The sequence below is a fragment of the Rhinolophus hipposideros genome (assembly GCF_964194185.1).
Source record: "Rhinolophus hipposideros genome assembly, chromosome: 8".
In the NCBI taxonomy this organism is placed as follows: Eukaryota; Metazoa; Chordata; class Mammalia; order Chiroptera; family Rhinolophidae; genus Rhinolophus; species Rhinolophus hipposideros.
Genome location: NC_138054.1, coordinates 63,158,443 through 63,179,376, shown reverse-complemented (window position 1 = coordinate 63,179,376; position 20,934 = coordinate 63,158,443). Strand labels below are relative to the sequence as shown.

The 20,934-nt window shown below is 48.1% G+C and overlaps 2 protein-coding genes across 10 annotated transcripts in view; one reads left to right on the top strand and one right to left on the bottom strand.

Moving 5' to 3' along the window:
* The window catches only part of MAST2 (microtubule associated serine/threonine kinase 2), a 179,002-nt gene extending 170,777 nt beyond the window's left edge, over positions 1–8,225 (top strand). For 4 of the 5 annotated variants that reach the window (XM_081055906.1, XM_081055905.1, XM_081055909.1 and 1 more), the window contains 13 exons: positions 704–836; positions 1,598–1,763; positions 2,279–2,380; positions 2,647–2,769; positions 2,946–3,046; positions 3,389–3,543; positions 3,776–4,059; positions 4,148–4,342; positions 4,960–5,186; positions 5,339–5,461; positions 5,869–6,005; positions 6,131–6,324; positions 6,660–8,225. In XM_081055906.1, coding sequence (XP_080912032.1) covers positions 704–836; positions 1,598–1,763; positions 2,279–2,380; positions 2,647–2,769; positions 2,946–3,046; positions 3,389–3,543; positions 3,776–4,059; positions 4,148–4,342; positions 4,960–5,186; positions 5,339–5,461; positions 5,869–6,005; positions 6,131–6,324; positions 6,660–8,167 — 3,448 coding nt within the window. In that variant the 3' untranslated portion in view covers positions 8,168–8,225. The remainder of the gene's footprint in view (positions 1–703; positions 837–1,597; positions 1,764–2,278; positions 2,381–2,646; positions 2,770–2,945; positions 3,047–3,388; positions 3,544–3,775; positions 4,060–4,147; positions 4,343–4,959; positions 5,187–5,338; positions 5,462–5,868; positions 6,006–6,130; positions 6,325–6,659) is intronic. The other variant, XM_081055907.1, reaches the window with a different exon arrangement.
* Positions 8,226–11,068: 2,843 nt separating this feature from the next.
* The window catches only part of LOC308500685 (phosphatidylinositol 3-kinase regulatory subunit gamma), a 75,167-nt gene continuing 65,301 nt past the window's right edge, over positions 11,069–20,934 (bottom strand). For 2 of the 5 annotated variants that reach the window (XM_081055898.1, XM_081055900.1), the window contains one exon: positions 12,668–16,394. In XM_081055898.1, coding sequence (XP_080912024.1) covers positions 16,196–16,394 — 199 coding nt within the window. In that variant the 3' untranslated portion in view covers positions 12,668–16,195. Of the gene's footprint in view, positions 11,513–12,117; positions 12,247–12,667; positions 16,395–20,934 lie in introns of those variants that run through there. The other 3 variants (XR_013993764.1, XM_081055901.1, XM_081055899.1) reach the window with 3 other exon arrangements.

Genomic DNA, 20,934 nt, shown 5'->3' with positions numbered 1-20,934 from the left:
TTATTGTTTTTCACTGAGACGAGAACCAGTTAGTTAGGAGGCATTACTTTGTTTTGGACAAGTTGAGTTTGTGCTGCCTGTAAAACATCTGGGCAGTTAGTAGGTGTGGAGCTGTAGAAGGAAGGGCCAGAGATACTGACTCGGGAATCACAGAGTAAAGGGGTCACAGAGTGCAGCCTTTGCACAAAATGAAATGTGAAGGGAGGAGAGAAACAGTTCTCTGTGAGAACCAGAGAGAATTTCTGGTTTCTCCCAACCAACCCTCCTTGTAAGACCAGCCATGGACATGGAACAAGATATGTGCGCCTCTTCTTTCTCCCCGAGTCAGGGTATTCTGAGCCACCCAGGTGAAGAAATGGCACTGGAAATGGCGAGAGCCATGGGATGAGGCTGATCATTCTGTGGAAGAAAGTCTGTTCCTCAGCTGCTGATACCTGCCCCCAGTATAGAATACGGCTGAGTGCAGTAAACAAATGAGCTGAGGGAATGGGCGAAAGGCAGGTTAGTTGCTTGTGCAGAATGCACAGGGCCAGAACTATTTATTAGAACTTTCACTGCTGCCTGTCCCCCTTCTGAAGCTACCCTGCTCAGGTCCCCCAGTAAGCCCATAAAAGCCTGAGTGGGAAAATTTGGCACATACTAAAATCAGCACTCTTAGAAAACTAGGAAGTAAGTCCATCCTTCCGTTTCTCTGATTTTCTAGCCTTCTGATTACATCCATGGGGCACATCAAGCTCACTGACTTTGGCCTTTCTAAAATTGGCCTCATGAGTCTGACAACAAACTTATACGAGGGCCACATTGAAAAGGATGCCCGGGAGTTCCTGGACAAGCAGGTAAGAAAGGATGGTTGAGACTTTGGGGGTTGAATTTCAGGCCTTAGAATAAGGACGGGGGGCCACGTGCTTACCCTGTAGGACTGGGAGCTCCTATCTTTTTCACCTGTTGGTTCTAGGGAGACAGTGAGATAGGGAGCACATTTGGAAAATAGGGTGGACCATGAGAATCATATAGATATAAAATCCGAGATCATCTTCCTCCTCAGGATTTGGAGAAAACAGGCCATATAACAATTGACACTCTGAGAGACTGGTATGAGATCAGCCCTGAGCTTCCTAGCCCCACTCAAGGGCAAAGCTCTCCTGGAGCCTGTCGTTCTCGGAACACAGCTCTGAATGTCCACTGCGCTATGGCCCAACTTCCTGAGTAGCCTCTGGATGTTCTCTGCTTTCACATTTCAGGTTTTGACTTCACAAGTTACTGTAGTAGTCATGTGACTGTAGGATCTGTTCTTTGGGAGTCTGGAGGGCAAAGGCCACTTGTGGGATAGGGACCAGTTGTTAGGTGTTGAGGGATCAGGGAGGGATGGTTCCAGGCTAGAGTTAGATGTTTTGGGTAGTTAGGAAATAAACTCACCCCACTATCAGTTCCAACTCTCGTACCCTGGGGCTCCTGTGGATCTTTCTCATTAACCAAAGTTAGCTGTCTTCATTCAAAGACTTTTTTACCCCCGAGGTGGGACCATCCTCACCCCTCCTACTGTTCATGCCAATGAGCTGCCTCAGGAGCTGAGCCAGCCTGGCTTCTCTGTGCCCAGGTATGCGGGACCCCGGAGTACATTGCGCCTGAGGTGATCCTACGACAGGGATATGGGAAGCCAGTGGATTGGTGGGCCATGGGCGTAATCCTGTATGAGTTCCTGGTGGGTTGCGTCCCATTCTTTGGAGACACTCCAGAGGAGCTCTTTGGGCAAGTCATCAGTGGTAGGTATCGTCACCCTGGCCCTCTGGGGAGGCTGGCTCCCCCAATATGATGTATGCATGTACCTCTGGTTTATGTACCTCTGTGGTTTATGAGTTCTTGTTCTGGGTTCACGTGTGTACTCAGTATGCTTGTCTCTTAGACGTATGTGAACACAGGTGTACTGAGTGTCACCTGCGGCTTGTTCTGCTGTGTGCATGTGTCCCCATATGTGCGTATCCTGTGAGTGCACGTGAGTGTCTGGAGTGTAAAAGCAGCGTGAGCTGGAGCTGCAGGACAGGGAAGTCACTGCTTTGCAGTGCCCACCCAGGATTAAAGAGCAAGCCATGGTGTAGGGTGTGTGAGACCCTCCCCCAGGAGAACAGGAAACTACGGAACTTAAGGAATCGGGGTCCCAGGCAGGCTTTCAGGGGCTTATCCTATCTGAGGACCATCTTCGCCATCTCCTCACTCTGCCTACAACTTCTGAGACCCTTCTCTCGCTCACTGCTTCCCCCTCGCCCCAACGACTTTTTAGAGGAGATCGTGTGGCCTGAGGGGGACGACGCACTGCCGCCAGATGCCCAGGACCTCACCTCTAAGCTGCTCCACCAGAACCCTCTGGAGAGACTGGGTACAGGTAGGACAGTGCTCACTAACCCTCTCACCACCTGGAAGAGGGAGGAGGAGGGCTGAGTCCGTGCAGCCGGGAGGTTCAGGCTTCAGCTGTGAGCAGTGCCTCTGGATCCTGAAACCGCCCTGCTTGCTCTGGGCAGAAGAGCTTGGAACGTGCTGAGGCTGGGGCTTCTGGCCTTGCCGCTTGCCGTCTGGGTTCTCCCCGGACTTGCTGAGCTGGACTCCACCCAGCACGGCCTGCGCCCTTGCCCACACCCTCCGTGTCCACAGGCAGTGCCTATGAAGTGAAACAGCATCCATTCTTCACCGGTCTGGACTGGACAGGACTGCTTCGCCAGAAGGCTGAATTTATTCCTCAGCTGGAGTCAGAGGATGATACCAGCTACTTTGACAGTAAGGCCATTGGTGGGATGGGGAAGAGTGGGGCTCCTACCTGTTTGCCCAGAAATATCTGTGTACCCTGAACTTGGCATTGGGAGCAACTTCTCCAGGCCCTCCTGAGGTCTGATTGGCTCAAAAGGAGGCTCCCACCGGGGGCCTCTGAAGGGGACTGTCCTGTGTCTGTGCAGCCCGCTCAGATCGATACCAGCACATGGACTCGGAGGACGAGAGTGAGGACGGCTGCCTTGAGATCCGCCAGTTCTCCTCCTGCTCTCCGAGGTTTAGCAAGGTATGACGGAGGCAGGCCCCCGCCTGGGCTGGGTGGAGAGGCTGCAGGGTTGAGAGAAGAGGACCTGTCAAGGGATATAGCTGGTGCAGGCTGAGGGCGGAGGTCAGAGGAGGACAGGGCTGGCTGGCCTGCATATGACATACATCTAGAACCACTCCAGGCCCTGACTTAGGAGATGCCAAGGCTGAAGCCAGGTCACACTAGCAGAATAGCTGTTTCCTCGTATATATGGTATATGTGAGAGAGGGAATGGGAGAACTGGTTCAAATTCCTGGGTTTCAGGTTCCCTCTTTGGGCGGGGTCTGTTGGAGCCCTTCCCTGGCACATCTTCTGTGCCCACAGGTGTCCAGTAGCATGGAGCGGCTCTCACTGCTTGATGAGCGCCGCACACCACCCCCCACCAAGCGCAGCCTGAGCGAGGAGAAGGAGGACCGCTCCGATGGCCTGGCGGGGCTGAAGGGCCGAGACCGGAGCTGGGTGATTGGCTCCCCTGAGATGTGAGCACTCAGAGCTTACCCAGGGTGGGGCGGCACAGCGGTCCAGCAGTTGTCACGGATTATTGGCGAGATTCAGATGCTGGGGGGGTGCTCGTGGCAGTGAGGGCTTATTCACAGAATGGCTCTTGGAAGAATGTCTGAGGAGGAGAGTTCTGTGAGCCCTTGAGGGAGCCTGGGCTGGAGGAGGGAGACCAACCACCTGGAGTCTCATCCTAGGCCTTGTGTCTCACAGATTGCGGAAGCGACTGTCGGTGTCTGAGTCATCCCACACAGAGAGTGACTCAAGCCCTCCACTGACAGTGCGACGCCGCTGTTCAGGCCTCCTGGATACACCTCGATTCCCTGAAGGCCCTGAGGAGGCTAGCAGCACCCCCAGGAAGCAGCAACAGGAGGGCACATGGCTTCTGACCCCTCTCCCTGGAGAGGGGGTATCCGGGCCTATTCCTGAACGACCCGTGGAACGGCAGCTGAGGCTGGATGACGAGCCTGTGCGCCAGAGCAGTGGGGCCAGTCCAGGTAGGGCCCAGGCCGGAGGGTCCTGCAGGGAGGGGGGGAGGGGAGGCCCGGCTGCATTGCAGGTCTCATGGCTCCCTTGGGCCCACAGCCGTGGAGACTCGAGGCCGTGGGATGCCACAGCGGGCCGAAGGAGCCACAGCCAAGGCCATCAGTGACCTGGCGGTGCGCAGGGCGCGCCACCGGCTGCTCTCTGGGGACTCCATAGAAAAGCGCGCCGCTCGTCCCGTCAACAAAGTGATCAAGTCTGCCTCAGCCACGGCCCTGTCCCTCCTCATCCCTGCAGGTGAGACCCCGGGCAACTAAGGTGAATCTCACAGGCAGAGTCCTGGAATCTCTGTGGGCCTGTGGCGGGGGTCTGCACAGGGCAGGTGTGTCTGTGCGTTGCATGTCACTACTGGCCCTTTGTTAGGAGACGAGAGGTCTCTAAAGGTGTGCATTGGTGTCTGGGGTTGTGTGTGTCCCAGAAGGCAGAACAGCACCATGTAACAAGTACAGGCTCTGAGACACAATTCTGGCTCCATCACTAAATGGCTCTTGACCTTGAAGAAGTTGCTTAACCCCTCTGAGCCTCAAGTTCCTCGTCAAAAAACTATGGATGGTTATTAGTGGTGGCGCATAGGACAATTGTGATAGTTAAACATGTATGAAAAGGTTTACATGGTGCCTGCTACATATATAAGCAAGCACTCGGTAAATGCTAGCTGTCAGTTGTCATCACTCCTGGGGTCTGGGTATGAGGGGGCTGTGCTGCTCAAAGGCCGTAGGGAACACGTGCCTGGGCTCAGGCTCCGTCTCTGACTAGAGCTGGGTGGGATCCGCAGCCTAGACCGGGGGCCGGTCTGGGACCATGGCCCACCCAGGGTCCCCTGGCCCTCTAAGTCCTGGCTTCTCCTTCTCCAGAACACCACACCTGCTCTCCATTGGCCAGCCCCATGTCCCCACATTCCCAGTCATCCAACCCGTCATCCAGGGACTCTTCTCCAAGCAGGGACTTCTTGCCAGCCCTTGGCAACTCGAGGCCCCCCATCATCATCCACCGAGCTGGCAAGAAGTATGGCTTCACCCTGCGGGCCATCCGTGTCTACATGGGTGACTCGGACGTCTACACTGTGCACCACATCGTGTGGGTATGTCCGGCCCCCGTACCTGCTGTCTCAGTTTCACCACTCCTCTTCTTCCCCTTACTAGGGCCCGTCTGTCCCTGCCCCATCCCTGCCCACATTACGCTCAGGGGTCAGGCCCAGGCTCCAGGCTGAGGACTGTTCTCTTCCTGGTGCAGCACGTGGAGGACGGAGGTCCAGCCAGTGAGGCGGGGCTTCGTCAGGGTGACCTCATCACTCACGTCAACGGGGAGCCTGTGCACGGGCTGGTGCATACAGACGTGGTGGAGCTGATCCTTAAGGTCAGTGCTGGATGTGCAGCCTCCGGAGTCCAGCTGGCCAGAGGGGGCTGGGAGAGTCGGCCATACACACACCTGGCACTGAGGACAGATACACGTACACATGGAACTTGGGTGTGGCCATGACGGGGGGTTTTCACTGGAAGACAGCACCCTCACTGACCAAGGCCAGGGAGCCTTCTGAGCTGTGGGTAGAACTAGAGAACAGGAAGAGTGAGCCTCTTCTCTCCCCTGCCAATCCCAAACCACTTGGGCGCTAGTTGGAGCCATTTTCTAACCTGTGAAGAGAGAAGACGGGTCTGTGGTTCAGACATGTTGAAGGTAGAGCCATGGTCTATCCATGCCCAGGGACAGGGATGGGGGAAAGAATATGACTACCGCCTTAGCCTGGGTCATACTCTGTTCCCCAGAGTGGAAACAAGGTGTCTATTTCAACAACTCCCCTGGAGAACACATCCATTAAGGTGGGGCCGGCTCGGAAAGGCAGCTACAAGGCCAAGATGGCCAGAAGGAGCAAGCGGAGCCGGGGCAAAGATGGGCAAGAAAGGTGAGCAGGACTTAGCCCGAGGGTCTGCTCTGAGCCAGGCTGTCGTGCTAGTGTGGGGGGAAGGGGGCAAGGGGGTGCTATGCCCAGTACACCAGCTCAAGATAGCCTTTGACCCTTGTCTACAGCAAAAAAAGGAGCTCCCTGTTCCGGAAGATCGCCAAGCAGGCATCCCTGCTCCACACCAGCCGCAGCCTGTCTTCCCTTAACCGCTCTTTGTCATCAGGGGAGAGCGGGCCGGGCTCTCCCACACACAGCCACAGCCTTTCCCCCCGATCTCCCACTCAGGGCTACCGGGTGACCCCTGATACTGTGCATTCAGGTAGGAAGGGCTCCCTGCAAATGGCAGACAGCCCCGGGAGGTGGGCAAGTGCCTGGGCCCTCTGTGCTTCTCACTGAAACCTTGAACCAGAGTGGGAAACCCAGAGAGGGTTTCCCACTCTGAAACCCTCGCTCACCCCACTCCCTGAAAGATCCAGCAGCCTTGGGGAGGAGGTAACAGGGTGGAGGGTGACTGCATTTCTGTAGCCTGGACTCGGTTCACTGGTGGGGGGGTACCCTTGATCCTGTGACATTCCAGGGTGAATCTCTGCCTTGCCCCTCAGTCATTTCTAACAGCTAACATTGCTCTCCCTTTGTCTGTCTGTTTGTACAAAGTGGGAGGGAATTCATCACAGAGCAGCTCCCCCAGCTCCAGCGTGCCCAGCTCTCCAGCCGGCTCTGGGCACACACGGCCCAGCTCCCTGCACGGTCTGGCACCCAAGCTGCAACGTCAGTACCGCTCTCCACGGCGCAAGTCAGCAGGCAGCATCCCACTGTCACCACTGGCCCACACCCCTTCTCCGCCGCCAGCTGCTTCACCCCAGCGTTCCCCATCACCCCTGTCTGGCCATGGAACCCAGGCTCTCCCCACCAAGCTTCACTTGTCGCCTCCCCTAGGCAGACAACTCTCACGTCCCAAGAGTGTGGAGCCACCCCGCTCACCACTACTTAAGAGGGTACAGTCAGCTGAGAAACTGGCGGCTGCACTTGCTGCTTCTGAGAAGAAGCTAGCCACTTCTCGAAAACATAGCCTTGACCTGTCCCACCCTGAGCTAAAGAAGGAACTGCCACCCAGGGAAGTCAGCCCTCTGGAGGTAGTTGGGACCAGGAGTGTACTGTCCGGGAAGGGGACGCTGCCAGGGAAGGGGGTGCTACAGCCTGCTCCCTCACGGGCCCTGGGCACCCTCCGACAGGACCGGGCTGAACGGCGAGAGTCACTGCAGAAGCAGGAAGCCATCCGTGAAGTTGACTCTTCAGAGGATGACACTGATGAGGGGCCTGAGAACAGCCACGGTGTGCAGGAGCCAAGCGTGGTACCTAATCCAGAAGTGGGCCAGGATCCACCCCTCAGAGGAGAGGGTGAGGAAGATGGCTTCTTGCCCAGGAGCCAGGGCCCAGTGGTCCCAGGCCTGCTGACAGGGATCACACTGGAGCCTCCCAGGATGGCAGGCCCTGGTGTCCCCAAGAGGAGGCTTGGCATCCCGTATGTCTTTGAGGAGGCTGCCAGCTCCTTGTCACCAGCTTCCAGCCTGAGTAGGGCTGGACCCACAGACCCTATCCCCCCTGAAGGCAGCCTGAAGGCCCAGCACCTCCACACCCAGGCACTAACAGCACTTTGTCCCAGCCCTTCAGGACTCATCCCCACCAGTTGCCCTGCTGCTTCCTCCACCTCTGGAGAGCCAGGCCCATGGTCCTGGAAATTCCTTATTGAGAGCCCAGACCAGGCCTCCTCAAGCAGGAAGGCAACAGTGGAAGGTAGGCTGGCCAGCCCTCAGAGTTTGGAAACCACAACTGCAGCTCACCCTAAGAACCCGTCTCCCAGGCAGGAGGGGAAGTCCTGGCCACCCAGTGCCCCTGGCCTGGCCCATCCACCTTCTGAGCTTCCCAGCCAAAGCTGGCTATGGAAGCCTGAGTATGCACAAACAGAGAAAGAAGGGCCAGCCCTGGGCATCACCAAAGTGCCTGATGCCTCAGGTGACAGGAGGCAGAACGTTCCATGCAGAAGCTGCCCTCTCACCCAGGAGCCTGGGCCCAGCCTGCTCCAGAGGGGCCAAGACCCAGGCGGCCCTCGAAAGCTTCAGGACTTGGCACTGTCACCTGAGGAGCTTTTAAAGCAAACATAGCATTTGTTTGCCATTTCTTGCTCTCAGACCTGTGTAATACACGCTCTTGGAAACCATCTTTATGTCTTTTGCTTCTTTCCTTTAGTCAACACAAATGTAATTCAAGGTCCTATGTTGCTGCAGATAATAGAGTGGTGAATAAGACAGTTTCCATTTTCAGGGGAAGGGTCATCTAACTCAGCTTTAGCTTTCCAGAGATTATGTCATCTGAGCTCAAACCTCAAGGAAAAGTGATAGGTTGTAGTTTGCTGGGTTAAAAGAGAGGGAATTAGTATAAGAAAGAATTTCCAGGCAGAGAGTACAGCACTTAACCATACATTATACCTGGTATGTTCAAGGAACCAAAAGCATGGGTCACAGCTAACAGTCTTCCAGAAGTTTAGACTTTCTGTAGGCAATGGGGACCCCGAGAAGGCCATGTAGTGACCAATATTCCTGCTTTATAGATCAGGGAACTCAGGTTTTCAGGTATTAACATGCCCGAGACCATAAAGCTTGGGCAGAGCTAGGATTAGAACCTAGGTATCCACTGGTTCCAGAACCCGCATATATCTCCCAAATTGGAATGCCTCTTAGTCAGAAAATGAGAAGGAAAAAAGGTGGACAGAGAGGTGAGGAGTTGAACTTGGGATCTATTTAGAGGTACTTGTGGGACATCCAGAAAGTAATTGGATGCATGGGTTTGGAACTCAGGGAAATCTAGACTAAAGATAGAAGTCTGAGAGCCATCAAAGTATCAATAGTAATACACTGAGGAGCACTAACATTTAAGGCAAAGAAAGAAGACAGAAAAAGCAGACAGAAGAGAGTTATAAAACCAGAGAGAAAAGAAAGTTTTAAGATGGAGAAGGAAGTTATATGGTAAAGTGCTGAGGCCAGGTGAAAATAGAGAACACTGTCTGTATTTAGTAATAAAGCCTTAATGTTTGTGGCCAGCGAGCCCTTTCTGGGCTATTGTCAGGTAGGCCTCAGCACTGGAGATGGACGTTGCTGACCTGAGCAGCCGCCCAACAAGTAGAACGGTGCTGGGTGGGTGGGTGGTGTGGGAGGGCGAGGAGGAGTGAAGAGATGGCATCACAGGAGCAGGGAGCAGGGCTATGGTGGAGTGCCAAGGCTAAGAGACTGACTGCCTCCATGGTGCTGCAGGACTTGCAAAACCGCTGTCTTGCACTAAGTGACCTATAATCCAATGCTAAGGTCCAAAGGAGAGGCGTCAAGAGGCCTGGACACAGGAGAAGGTCTCTGGGCCACCGGCCGGGCACCGCATGCACCACAGCTCTTCATCACCCTGCAGGGGAAGGCTGTGGCCGCCAGAGGACGCGCCCTGCCCATGGTGGCAGAGCCCACCTGGAAGGGCTGTCCCTCAGCCTTCTAGTCCTCTCTTGAACTCACTTCCTCCTTCAGTCATTCATTAACAGCTGACCCTCCGACAACCTGTACTGGGTGCTGGGAAGACAGGTAACAGGTTGCCTGGGGGAGCCCCCTGTGGCTCTCAGGATCTGGTTAGAAGCACCATAGCACAGGCGAAGGGGCTGAGGCAGGCACATCCTGCAGCAGTTCCTGGAGGGAGGAACTGCCCCCTTAGGAGGTTGGAAATGGGGGATGGGGGAGGTTGGGAGGAGTAGACACAGAGATGTTAAGTATCCTGTAAAGCACAGGCCAACTGCCCCAAGAACCCATTGAGAAAACCAAGTACCCAATGAGGTGTCCCATTGAGAAACTGCCAGATTAGCCTGAGGGGACTGAGGAGTTTCTGAGAGGTAACCAGAGGGAAGCGACTCAATCAGGTTTACGTTTTAGGAAGCTCACTGGCTGCAGTGTAGAAGTACAAGAAGACCAGGAAAAAAACGATGTAGTGACCCACTGTGGTGGTCTGAACTAGGACAACAGTAAGGAGATTTCCCCAGAAAGATGCAAAGTATAGGGAACTGGACACAGAGATGTGGCAGCCATTAGCAAGTAGACGGTAATTAAAGCCACAGTAGATGGGGACTGTGCAGAGAACATACACGAAAGGAAAAAGGCCCAAGACACTGGGAATTCGCCAAGGGGAGGAAGCCATGAAGAGTCATTGAAGTGGGGAATGAGATCCTGCACTTGGGAGAAGCCAGACCATTTGAAGAATTTTATAATTTGTACTTTGGAAAGATGACCCGTGTTGCTCCAATGAGAACGGATTTGAGGGGGGCAAGAATGGAAGAAGGGAGGCTTTCCAGTGTTAAGGTTAGAGATGGTAGTGAAGCAGTGAAATTCGAGAAGTGACGTCTTCGGTATGTATAAAGTGAAGTTGATATGGGTTGGTGGGTTTGACGCAGACATGAAGCAGAGGAGGTGTCAAGGACAATGACTCCATTTCTGACTTACACGACCCGATGAATTATGTATTTCCATTAAATGAAATATGATATAATGGAAGAGAACCAGGGTGAGGTGGTGACCCTGCATTCAATTTGCTGAATATGAGGTACCTCCCATTCGAGGTCTGGGCAGACAGACATAATTGGCCTAGACGTGGTGGTGAATTCATGGGTACGGATCAAACTGCCAGGGAAAACGGTGTGAGAATGCAGCAGAAGTAACCCAGGAAACGCAAAGTCCAGAATTAAAAGGAACAGAGAAGTAGGAGAAAAACTAGATGAATGAGTTGTCATGGAACCAGTGGGGCAGTTTTTCATGGAGAAGAGAAGTCAGCAATGATGGTTATTGAAGACATCAAGGAGAGCAGTTTCAGGTAATGATGGAACCTGTACTGAAATGCTTGTGGTATGGCAATAAAGACAAATTCAGTTTTTCAGGCCTGTCTTTGAAGAGGAGAGAGGTAAGGAAAGGGATATAGGATTCAGTAGGGATTGGGGAAGTAGAGTGAGAGATACCCAACAGTGTTTGTTTGGGGTTTTTTTTACACAACGTATTTCATTATATTGATGGAAAAATACGTATATAGTATTTTTTAAATTACATGAAACATTTCATTGTTATGATTCTGTTATATTACTCTGATACATGTTTGGGACTGAAAATTCATTTTTCTCTATTTTTCTTCTCAACTTGGAACAGTCATCATTGCTTCTTACAAAACGCACCACTCTCCCACTTTAGGCCATCCTTGTGGAGCAGTCAGTCACAAGTCCTGTCTCACCACAGGAACATGGTTTAGGCTGAACATATCAAGGCCCCCTTCTCATGGACACTGTGTTACGCTGTATTCACTATGGACAAATAAAATAAGGAAGCAGTGAGTACCTGAAAAGACCATCCCTCCTCAGTGGAGTTGTCAACATCAGAGGATTATGAGCCTGGCACTGCTGGAAGCCATCTTGTCCACCTGAAGGAGAGAGCCTGTACCTAAAATCAAACAAAGCATGAGCTAGCAGAGGTGGAGAGACACATAGTGCTTAGGATATTTAAGACCCATAATCAGATTTTCCAATTATATTAGCCAGTAAAGGCCAGATACCCAGCTATGTTTACAAGTCAATGGATGATCTATTTGAAACAATAGTGGAAAAATTGGTAACTGATCCTGGCGGGTTCCGGAGAAGGTGGAAGAAATTAAGATTCAAAATACACATGGAGAGATTAGCTTTTAGTTAGAGGGCTGAGGGCTACCTTTTGTAATTTAATAGGTGAGACAGAGTAGTTATGTGGCTATAGACAGGTTTGTAGGTTTGGTGTTAAGAAGGTAAGGGAATTCATAACTAAGCATGTGTTTTCTCTGTAAAGTAAAAAAGTTTGCAGTGCCTGTAGGACACACAAGGCCCCAGTGGAGATCCCCAGACAGCAGGTAGAGTTCAGAGTGGGAACAACTTTTGGGATTGGGGGAAATCATCGTTAGTGCCTAGCAGTGGCCTTGGGAGTGCTGTGTGTAGTGGGGGGAAAAGGACAGAGGCAAGGTCATTTCAAACAACAGATTATCCCCTACCTGATCTGGTTTGTAATTCAGTACGTACCTGGGTGGGGCCTGAGACACGGATGAGAACTGCAATGTTCTGCAAGCAGAGGTTGTCACTTGTTTGCTGATTATGTTCCCAACACATAGGAACCTCAACAAAGTGCTGTGGCAGAAGGGTGGCAAGGGCCTGGCACAACAAGAGGACAGACTGTAAGACTAAGCCCATTTCCCCTGCTCCCAGGATACAATGTGGAAACGCTGTTATTTCTCGGCAGCAAGATGTGATGAGTGAGAATCAATACACTGGGCTTTCCAATAGGAACGGGGTGAGGAGGAAATGGCGCTCAGATTTAACTTTCTCACAGACAGTTTCTGAGTCTCCCTGTGTTTTGTGTTGGGCAGGCAGGATTCCAGCATCATACTTGTTAGGGTCAACTTCTCTTCTTCACGGAAAGAAGAGAGCCTCTGATGGCCCCAGTTCAGCCCCAGGACTAATCTTTTGGTGCTCAGGAGAGATTTGGAAGTTTCATGGCTTTTCAACACCCTAGGTCCTCTTCCCCTCAACCCCTGTCCCCAACCCACCCCTCCACAGCACAAGGACAAAAAGGTACTTTATTGCAATGTCTTTATTGCATTATTGGAGCAAGTTGGCCAGATTGTCCCCTCTTGGGGAAGGTAAAAAAACAAAAAGACCAAAAAGTATCTCCCCTCACCTTCCCCCCACCCCCCCCCACAACTGCACAGCAATGTCTGAACACATCTGGTGACAAGAACAATTTGCAAAAGTGGTCTAGGAACTACATTATGAACTGTCCCAACACAAGACGTATAGTTGGCTTCCTTGTGAATCAGATATTTTTACGTAAACTACATGAATTTTGACTACATCAAAGACAACAGAAGAATAAGTTTTTCACAAGTAACAACAGGGCACCAAAGTCACATGCTGGAATTTGTAAGGAAACAAGGTTGTTTGTCACAAGTGGCTGGAGCTGGAGCAAGGCTGAGCAGTTGGAAGCACAGGGTCCAGCCAGGCCCCCATCTGGTCCCTGCTTTGTGGCCACTGAAGCCTCACAGAGGACGACTCTGGAGTCTTAACTGGCAACAGAGACCACCTTGAAAACCAGGAGTTCTTGGCCCAAGAAGACCCATGAGGCTGGTTCCTTGCAGCAAGAAGAGGAAACCCATGGAAGACACCACACTGGCTCTCAAAAAAGCTTCTTCAGAGCACATGAAGCCCAAAATAAGTGGGGGGTCCCATCAGGGCTTAGAAAGGAGATGGGGTAGGGGAGTTATTAGGAAGTCCTCAACTTTGGCCAGATTACTGGTAAGAACACAGCTACCTTATACAGGCCTGAGCCATGGCCAAGGTTTAGCATCTGTGGCCAGGTGGAGACAGAACTGTTGTATGATGAAAGCTCCACCTGGAAAAGATGGGCTCAGGACCTGTGTCCAGCCAGCCCCAAGCTACTTTCATGTTGGTAGGTGGCTTCTCTAGCCAGGAAAACAATGGGCCCCTCTGGTCTTGTTCTACCTCTTTACCCTCTGCCTCAGTGAGGCTGCAGTTAAGATGCCGAGAGAGAGAGAGTCCAGGGCCCAGGTCATGGGACAGGGCACAGAGCTAGATTCAGATGAAGGAGGCCAGGACTTGCTTCTAAGACCATGGAGTAAAGAAGCAGCATACTGCCCCAACAAGTGGTTAGCAGACGGCTCCTTGAGCCATTTCCACTGACTCAGGATCAAGCAAATCATGTGGCAACTAGTCAGAAAGGATACTTTTCAACTTCTCAAATGATCCCTAGGTCTTCCCATAAAGCAACAAATTCAAGAATGAAAAACAGGAAAGAAACAAAAAGTGAAAGAATGTAGAGCTAAAAAAGAGTAGCCCTTTTCCACAAGCCAGCCCAAGTGTAGGTAACAAACATGGTGCTAGCTCTCTCCCGGCACGCCCTTCACATGTGCCTGACAAAGAGCAACAGTTTAGTGTTACAGGTGTGTATCCTTAGTCCCATTCTCATTTAAGACATTCAGAACACTACATTTTCATACCAGAAAGGAGGGATTCCTTGCACCCATCTCGAGCATCCAACGCTTACACAGGTTCCACACCAGGTGCAAGGCCATTGCTCAGTGACACTTTCAGCAAGATGTCCATCCAGCAATTTGGGGAAGGGATGTGCAGCTGGCTGGCTATTCATGAAGGGCTTACGTCAGAACAGTGACACTGGAAGGGGGTTCATTTGTCTGCCTCACCCAATCCTGAAACTTCAGCGTAACCAAGGAAAAGCCAAAGATATGCCCTTTCCTTTCTATCCTCTTAGTTAGTAACTCTGGAGGTTTTCCCAAAACTTTTCATCTATATCTATTTCTACGTCATGGTCCATTCTAGACCCTGTCACCAAGATAAGTGTTCGGGGAAAGCACCATTTGTTTCCTTCATCCCTAAGCCAAAACTTTTCCTAGCTGGAAGCCTTGTGTATCAAGACCCAGATACTGGCTTCCTGTCTAGTTCAGCCAGATGCCTGGCTGCACAGCTTTGGACTCAAACAGCTGACTCACGCTGAGCCTATTATGCTTCCAGGACTGGCTCAGAGGCAGCTGGACTCTATTTGTCAAATGAGTGTTGACTGATGGGGGTGGGACGCAATGGAGGGAGGAGGAGATGCTGCCTCCAGCTCCACTGGCCTCGCTTTCCTCAGCTGGAAGGCTTAAACCACATGGAGCAGAAGATTCCTGGCCTCAAATCAGGACAGTCTGTGCACATCATCTTAATGGCAGGATCACAAAAAAGGCAAAGAGAAAAGCTTCCAGATGGTTTCTATGAACAGTATAAACTCCAAACCATCCTTTCCTCTCCTTGCAAAAGTTTCAGAAACCACTGTATGGAAGCACATGGGTAATGTGGTCTGACCCTTGCTCTGGACACCAGAGCCTCCGGGTCTGTGATTTACCGGGGTTCCTAACCACAATCTGGCTGGCTCCCTTCCTGCTACAGCCTCAGCAACCTGTTGGACTCCCCTAAGCCCTACCCAACAAAGGACAGGGGATGAAGAGTAATTAAACCGTGTTCACTGTTTCTGCAGGGACTTTAAACTTGGGAAGCACATATAAGAATTTTGTTCTATATCATTATTTGGTATATCAAGCCATCTAAAAGCACTAGATTGCACCTTTCTTTACTCATACAAACAAGTTACAAAGGTTTCAAACAACAGATCATTCTTTAGGCTAAGAAAACACCATACAAGCACCAACTTCATTTTATGATTCAAAGCTCACCATGCGCACAAAAAGAACACTATTCTCATCTCTGAGAAATGAGGGCCGGGCAGAAGGAGTTACACTGACCAATTTTAGTATTTGCTAAAACTAACAAATTCTAGTTTTCCTTTTATTTTCAAGTTTTGGTAAAGTGTGCATTCAGACACTAGTGCCACCTTTGTCCATCAGACCTTAGTCTGGCAACAAACATTGTTTTGCTGGGATTAATTTGGTTTCTAAATAATGCTTTTTTAGAGGGAGGGACTATGAGATGCTGATGCCTAAGTTATGTCGGTTAAGAAATACGGTACCTTCAGTTGCAGGTTTTTTGCCCACTTAACAGAGTCCGTAAATAAAATCCCAAGCCTCCCCATTTTCCTTTGGTTGTCTTTTTCACCAAATGCCATTCTACCACAGAACCAAAACAGCCTTCTCTTTTGGAGGAAGTTAAGAGAGACTGCCAGATAAAAACAACTCCCTACAGAGCCACGCCCCTGCCGAATCCCCAGAGTTGAAGACCAAAAGAGGACATGGACTCTTCAGAGGCTTCCAGACACAACCCCTTACCCCGCCAAGCCTAATGTGTTCTGCTGAGGGTGTCCGGCTAAACAAAACAAAAATCCCAATGAAACAGACTTCCCAAAAAACAACATCTGCTTCCAGCTTCCTATGTCAGTGCAGCGGCAGGCTGAGTCGCAGAGAACCTCAGGCCCCTTACGCCCCTTCCTGGCCGACTGCTGCTCGGCCTCTCCACTTCACATTCACAGAATCACTTCTTGTGCAAAACGAGCAGTCTACGTAGAAAGAATGCCCTCATAGTCTAATAAAAACTGTAGAAAAAATGCTAGAGAGCCACCTCTCTTCCCACTCCCGCTTTATCTGCAGAGCGAGGGCATCTGTGCGTGAACAGGGTAGGCAAGCCTGACGTTGAGGGAGTCGTTGTGCTGGACGAGGGATGTCTGCTGGTAATGCAGCACCAGCTCCTTCAGGGAGCTGTACAGGTTGTAGGGCTCTGCGAAGCCATAGCCCCGCGCAGTGCTGTAGATCACACAGTGCTTCACTTCCCCATCGGCACTGCAACGACACAACACAAACACCACAGGGAATTAAGGCAAATACTAATAAAGAGACTTTAAGTGACCAGAATTCTAAGAGCAATTGTTCTGTAAAGGAGTAGAAATGTTTTGTCAGTCAAGCTTGTAAAATGTCACCGCCACGTGTGTTCCCCTCACCCCCTTATAGACTTGTCACAGAGATACCCTTCACCTCCCACCAAGACCTGATAAAGCGAAAATGGATGGTTGCATTTAATCACTCAGCTCTGGGTCTTCATTAGGCAAGAACACTGGAAAGGGCAGAATAAACCAAAACCAATTTTTTTAGTGTATAAATAAATCAGTGGTTTTTAGAATATTCACAAGGTGTGCAACAATCACCACTATCTAATTCTAGAATATTTTCATCATCCTAAATAGAAGCCATGTACCCAAGCAATCACTCTGTATTCCCCCCTCCCCCCAGGCTCTTGCAACTAACCCACTTTTTCAGTCTCTACGGATTTGCCTCTTCTGGACATTTCATATAAATGAGATCATACAGTATCACACAACCTTTTGTACCTGGCTTTCATTAAGCACAACAGTTTCAAAGTCTTCCATGTTGTAGCATATATTGGTAATTCATTTTTTCCTGTGGCTAAATAATATTCCATTGGATGGATAGAGCACATTTTGTTTATCCACTCATCAATTGATGGACACTTGGGTTGTTTTCACTTTTTGGCTATTGTGAATGCTGCTGCTCTGAACATTCATGTACAGGTTTTTGTATAGACATATTTTCAGTTCTCTTGGATGTATACCTAGGAGTGGAATTGCTCAGTCATATGGTAACTCTTAACTTTTTGAGACACTGCCAAATTGTTTTCCAAAATGGTTGCACCATTTTATATTCCCGCCAGCAGTATAAGACAGTCCAATTTCTCCACATCCTTACCAACACTTGTTATTGTTCATCTGTTATATTTTATAGTCATCCTAGTGGTAGCTCATTGTGGTTTTGATTTGCAATTCCCTAATGACTAATGATGTTGAGCATCTTTTCATGTGCTTATTGACCACTTAGATATCTTCTTTTAAAAAAGGTCCATTTGAACTCTTCGCCCATTTTTAAAGTGGGGAATTTATATTTTCTCCCATTCTGTGGGTTGTCTTTCCACTTTCTTGATAGTGTCCGTTGATGCAAAAAGTTTTTAATTATGGTGAAGTCCAATTTATCTATTTTTTTTTCTTTTGGTGTTTCTGCTTTTGGTGTGTAAGAAACTACTGCCTAATCCAAAGTCACAAAGATTTATGCCTAGGTATTTTCCCAAGTGTTTTATACTTGTTGCTCTTACATTTAGGTCTATAGTCCATTTTGAGTCAATTTTGTATATGATGTGAAGTAGAGGTTCATTCTTTTGCATGTGGCTCACCAGTTGTCCAGCACCATGTGTTGAAACAACTATTTTTCCCCAGTGTGTGGTCTTGAGACTCTTATGAGAAACCAATCGACCATAAATGTAAGAGTTTCTTTCTTGACTGTCAATTCTATTCATTAATCTACATGTTTATCCATGTTAATACCTCTCACAGTTTTGATTACTATAACTTTGTTATAAGTTTTGCAATGAGGAGGTGTACTTTAAATTTTTTTCTATTCTTTCAAGATGATTTTGGCTGTTCGGGATCCCTTGCACAGTTATATGAACTTTATGATTATCTTGTCAATTTCTGCAAAAATCTAGTGGGATTTTTGATAGGGATGACACTGAATATACAGATCAATTTGGGAAGTATTGCCATCTTAACATTAAGTCTTTTGATCCATGAACACTGGATGTCTTTCCACTTATTTAGGTCTTCTTTAAGTTCTTTCAATGTTGGTTCATAGTTTTCGCTGTACAACTCTTATACTTCTTTTGTTTCAATCTTAGGTATTTTATCATTTTTGATATTATAAATAGCATGTCTTCATTTCACTTTCAGATTGCTCATTTCTAGTATATAAAAATACAACTGATTTTTGTATCCTTATCTTTTGATCTACAACCTTACTGAATTCATTTATTAGCTCTAATAATTTACTTATTCCTTTCCAATCTGGATGCCATTTGTTTCTTTTTCTTGCCGAACTGCCCTAGCTAGAACCTTCTGTACAATGATGATTAGAAGTGGTGAGAGTGGACATCCGTGTCTTCTTACAGATCTTAGGGAAAAGCATCCAGTCTTTCATCATTAAGTATGATTATAAGCTGTAGGTTTTTCATAGGTAACCCTTTACAGGTTGAGGAAGTGCCCTCCTAGTCCTAGTTTGTTCAGTGTTTTCAAATTAAAGAGTGTTGGATCTTATCAAATGCTTTTTGTGAGTCTACTGAAATAATCATGTCATTTTTGTCCTTTATTTTACTAATGTGATGTGTTCACTGATTTTTTTTTTTTTTTTTTTTTGAACAAACCTAACATTTCAGGGATGAATCCTACTGCATTTATCCATTGTTTCCTTGAGATATCTTTGTCTAGTTTTGGTATCAGGGTAATACTGCCCTTGTAAAATGAGTTGGGAAGTGTTCTCTCCTCTTCTATTTTTTGTAAAAGTTTGTGAAGGACTTGTATTAATTCTTTTTTAAATATTTGGTAGAATTCACCAGTGAAGCCAGCTGGGCCTGGGCTTTTTTCTTTGTGGGTATTTTTATTTTTAATACTTCAATTTCTTTACTTGCTATAATTCTATACAGATTTTCTATTTCTTCTTAAGTCAGTTTTGTTATTTAATTTGTTGGCATATAACTGTTTATAGTATTCCCTCATCATCTTTTTGAATTTCTGGAAGTACTAAAATAATGTCCCCCTCATTCATATTGATTTTATTAATTTGTGTTTTCCCTCCCTCTCTCTCTTTTGTGTGCGTGTGTGGTGTTACACAATCTTGTTCACCCCAATTTTTGGTTTCATTGATTTTCTCAATTGTTTTCTACTCTATTTCATTTACTTCCACTGCAAACTTTATTACTCCTTTCCTTCTGCTTGTGTGGGTTTAGTTTGCTCTTCTTTTTTTACTTTAAGGTGGAAGAAGGTTAAGTTATTGATTTGAGATCTTTTTTTAATATAAATGTTTACATTTATTAATTTCCCTTTTAGCACTGCTTTAGCTGCATTCTATAAGTTTTGATACATTGTTTCTGTTTTTACTCATCTCAAAGTATTTTCTAATTTCCCTTTCTTTTTTTGGACCATTGGTTATTTAGGAATGTGTTGTTTACTGTCCACATTTGTGAATTTCCCAAATTTCCTTCTGTTGTTGATTTCTAATTTCTTTCCATTGTGGTTAGAGAACATATTTTGTATGATTTCAATCCTTTTCATTTATTGAGACTTGTAGTATTACCTGTGCTCTATCCCGGATCATGTTTCATGAGTATTTGAGAATGTGTATTTCTGCTGTTGTTAGGTGGAGTATTCTAAAGATGTGTTAGGTCTAGTTGTTTTATAGTGTTAAGTCTTCTGTTTCCTCCTTTATCTGTCCGGTTGTTCTAGCCCTAACCAGAATATTTATCCCAAATGACAACAACAATAATGATCACAAGTGCTCACTACCTGGCTCCCTAATGTCGTAGAATACATGCATTGCTGGCTGCAGGTCTTTAGCCTGAGAAGGCCGTGGAGTTAAACAATTTATATTCTGAAGCTTCTTTTGATGTCATTAACAGAAATTAAAATGGAAAAACAAAGGAGTTCCATGCCTTAACTTCCTACTACATAATCATTTAAATTTCGCTCTGAGTGTCTCCTAAAAAAACTGAACTTACTCATATTCCCACTTCAGCAAATCTCCTAAGTATATCAGGAGATCACTGTAGGCAGGCTTCCTATAGCCAGATTGGCTGGCAAACAAGTGAAAGGAACTCTTTGTGATCCCTGATTTTTTTGCTTCCATACATCCTAGTGTGAATTCCAATATATGACTGCAATTGGATTTAATAGGCAAGGGAAACCCACACTGCCGTGGACTTGAGTCTGGTCAAGTCTGTGACTAAAGAAAGGAGAAAAAGAATGCAGCTCCCCAAAATATTCAAGATGCTCCTTGGTCTCCCAGGGATTATCTGAGCTGCTGGGCAGTACCTTCTACCAGCTAAATCCATAACCCACAGGCTGTCATCCTATGACCTGGGGTGAGGGTAAGGGACCAATGCACTGGACTTATTACCTACCTTCTTTTTATTCTTAAAAGATCTCAAATCCTGCAAGAACCATCCTCTCCTGCCATTTCCACTCAGATAACTTGAGCAGTCCAGGTTTGAGAGAAAGGAAATGTTTTTCAAGTAGCTCTATCTTTGGATAACAATACTCCAATGTACTTTTCAACTCTTTCCCCACTTCCTGCCCATAGATATTCCATTATTCATCCTTTCAAAGTCCAGCTCATATGCCATCTCTTCCACAAAACCTCCCAATCCTCTTTCTCCACCAGAATTAACAGTACTTCATGTGCACACGCTATTGATACCTGTTTCACAGTGATTCTATTTATCTTAGATATTTAATTGTGAAACGAAGTGGGATGCAGTAGGGAAATG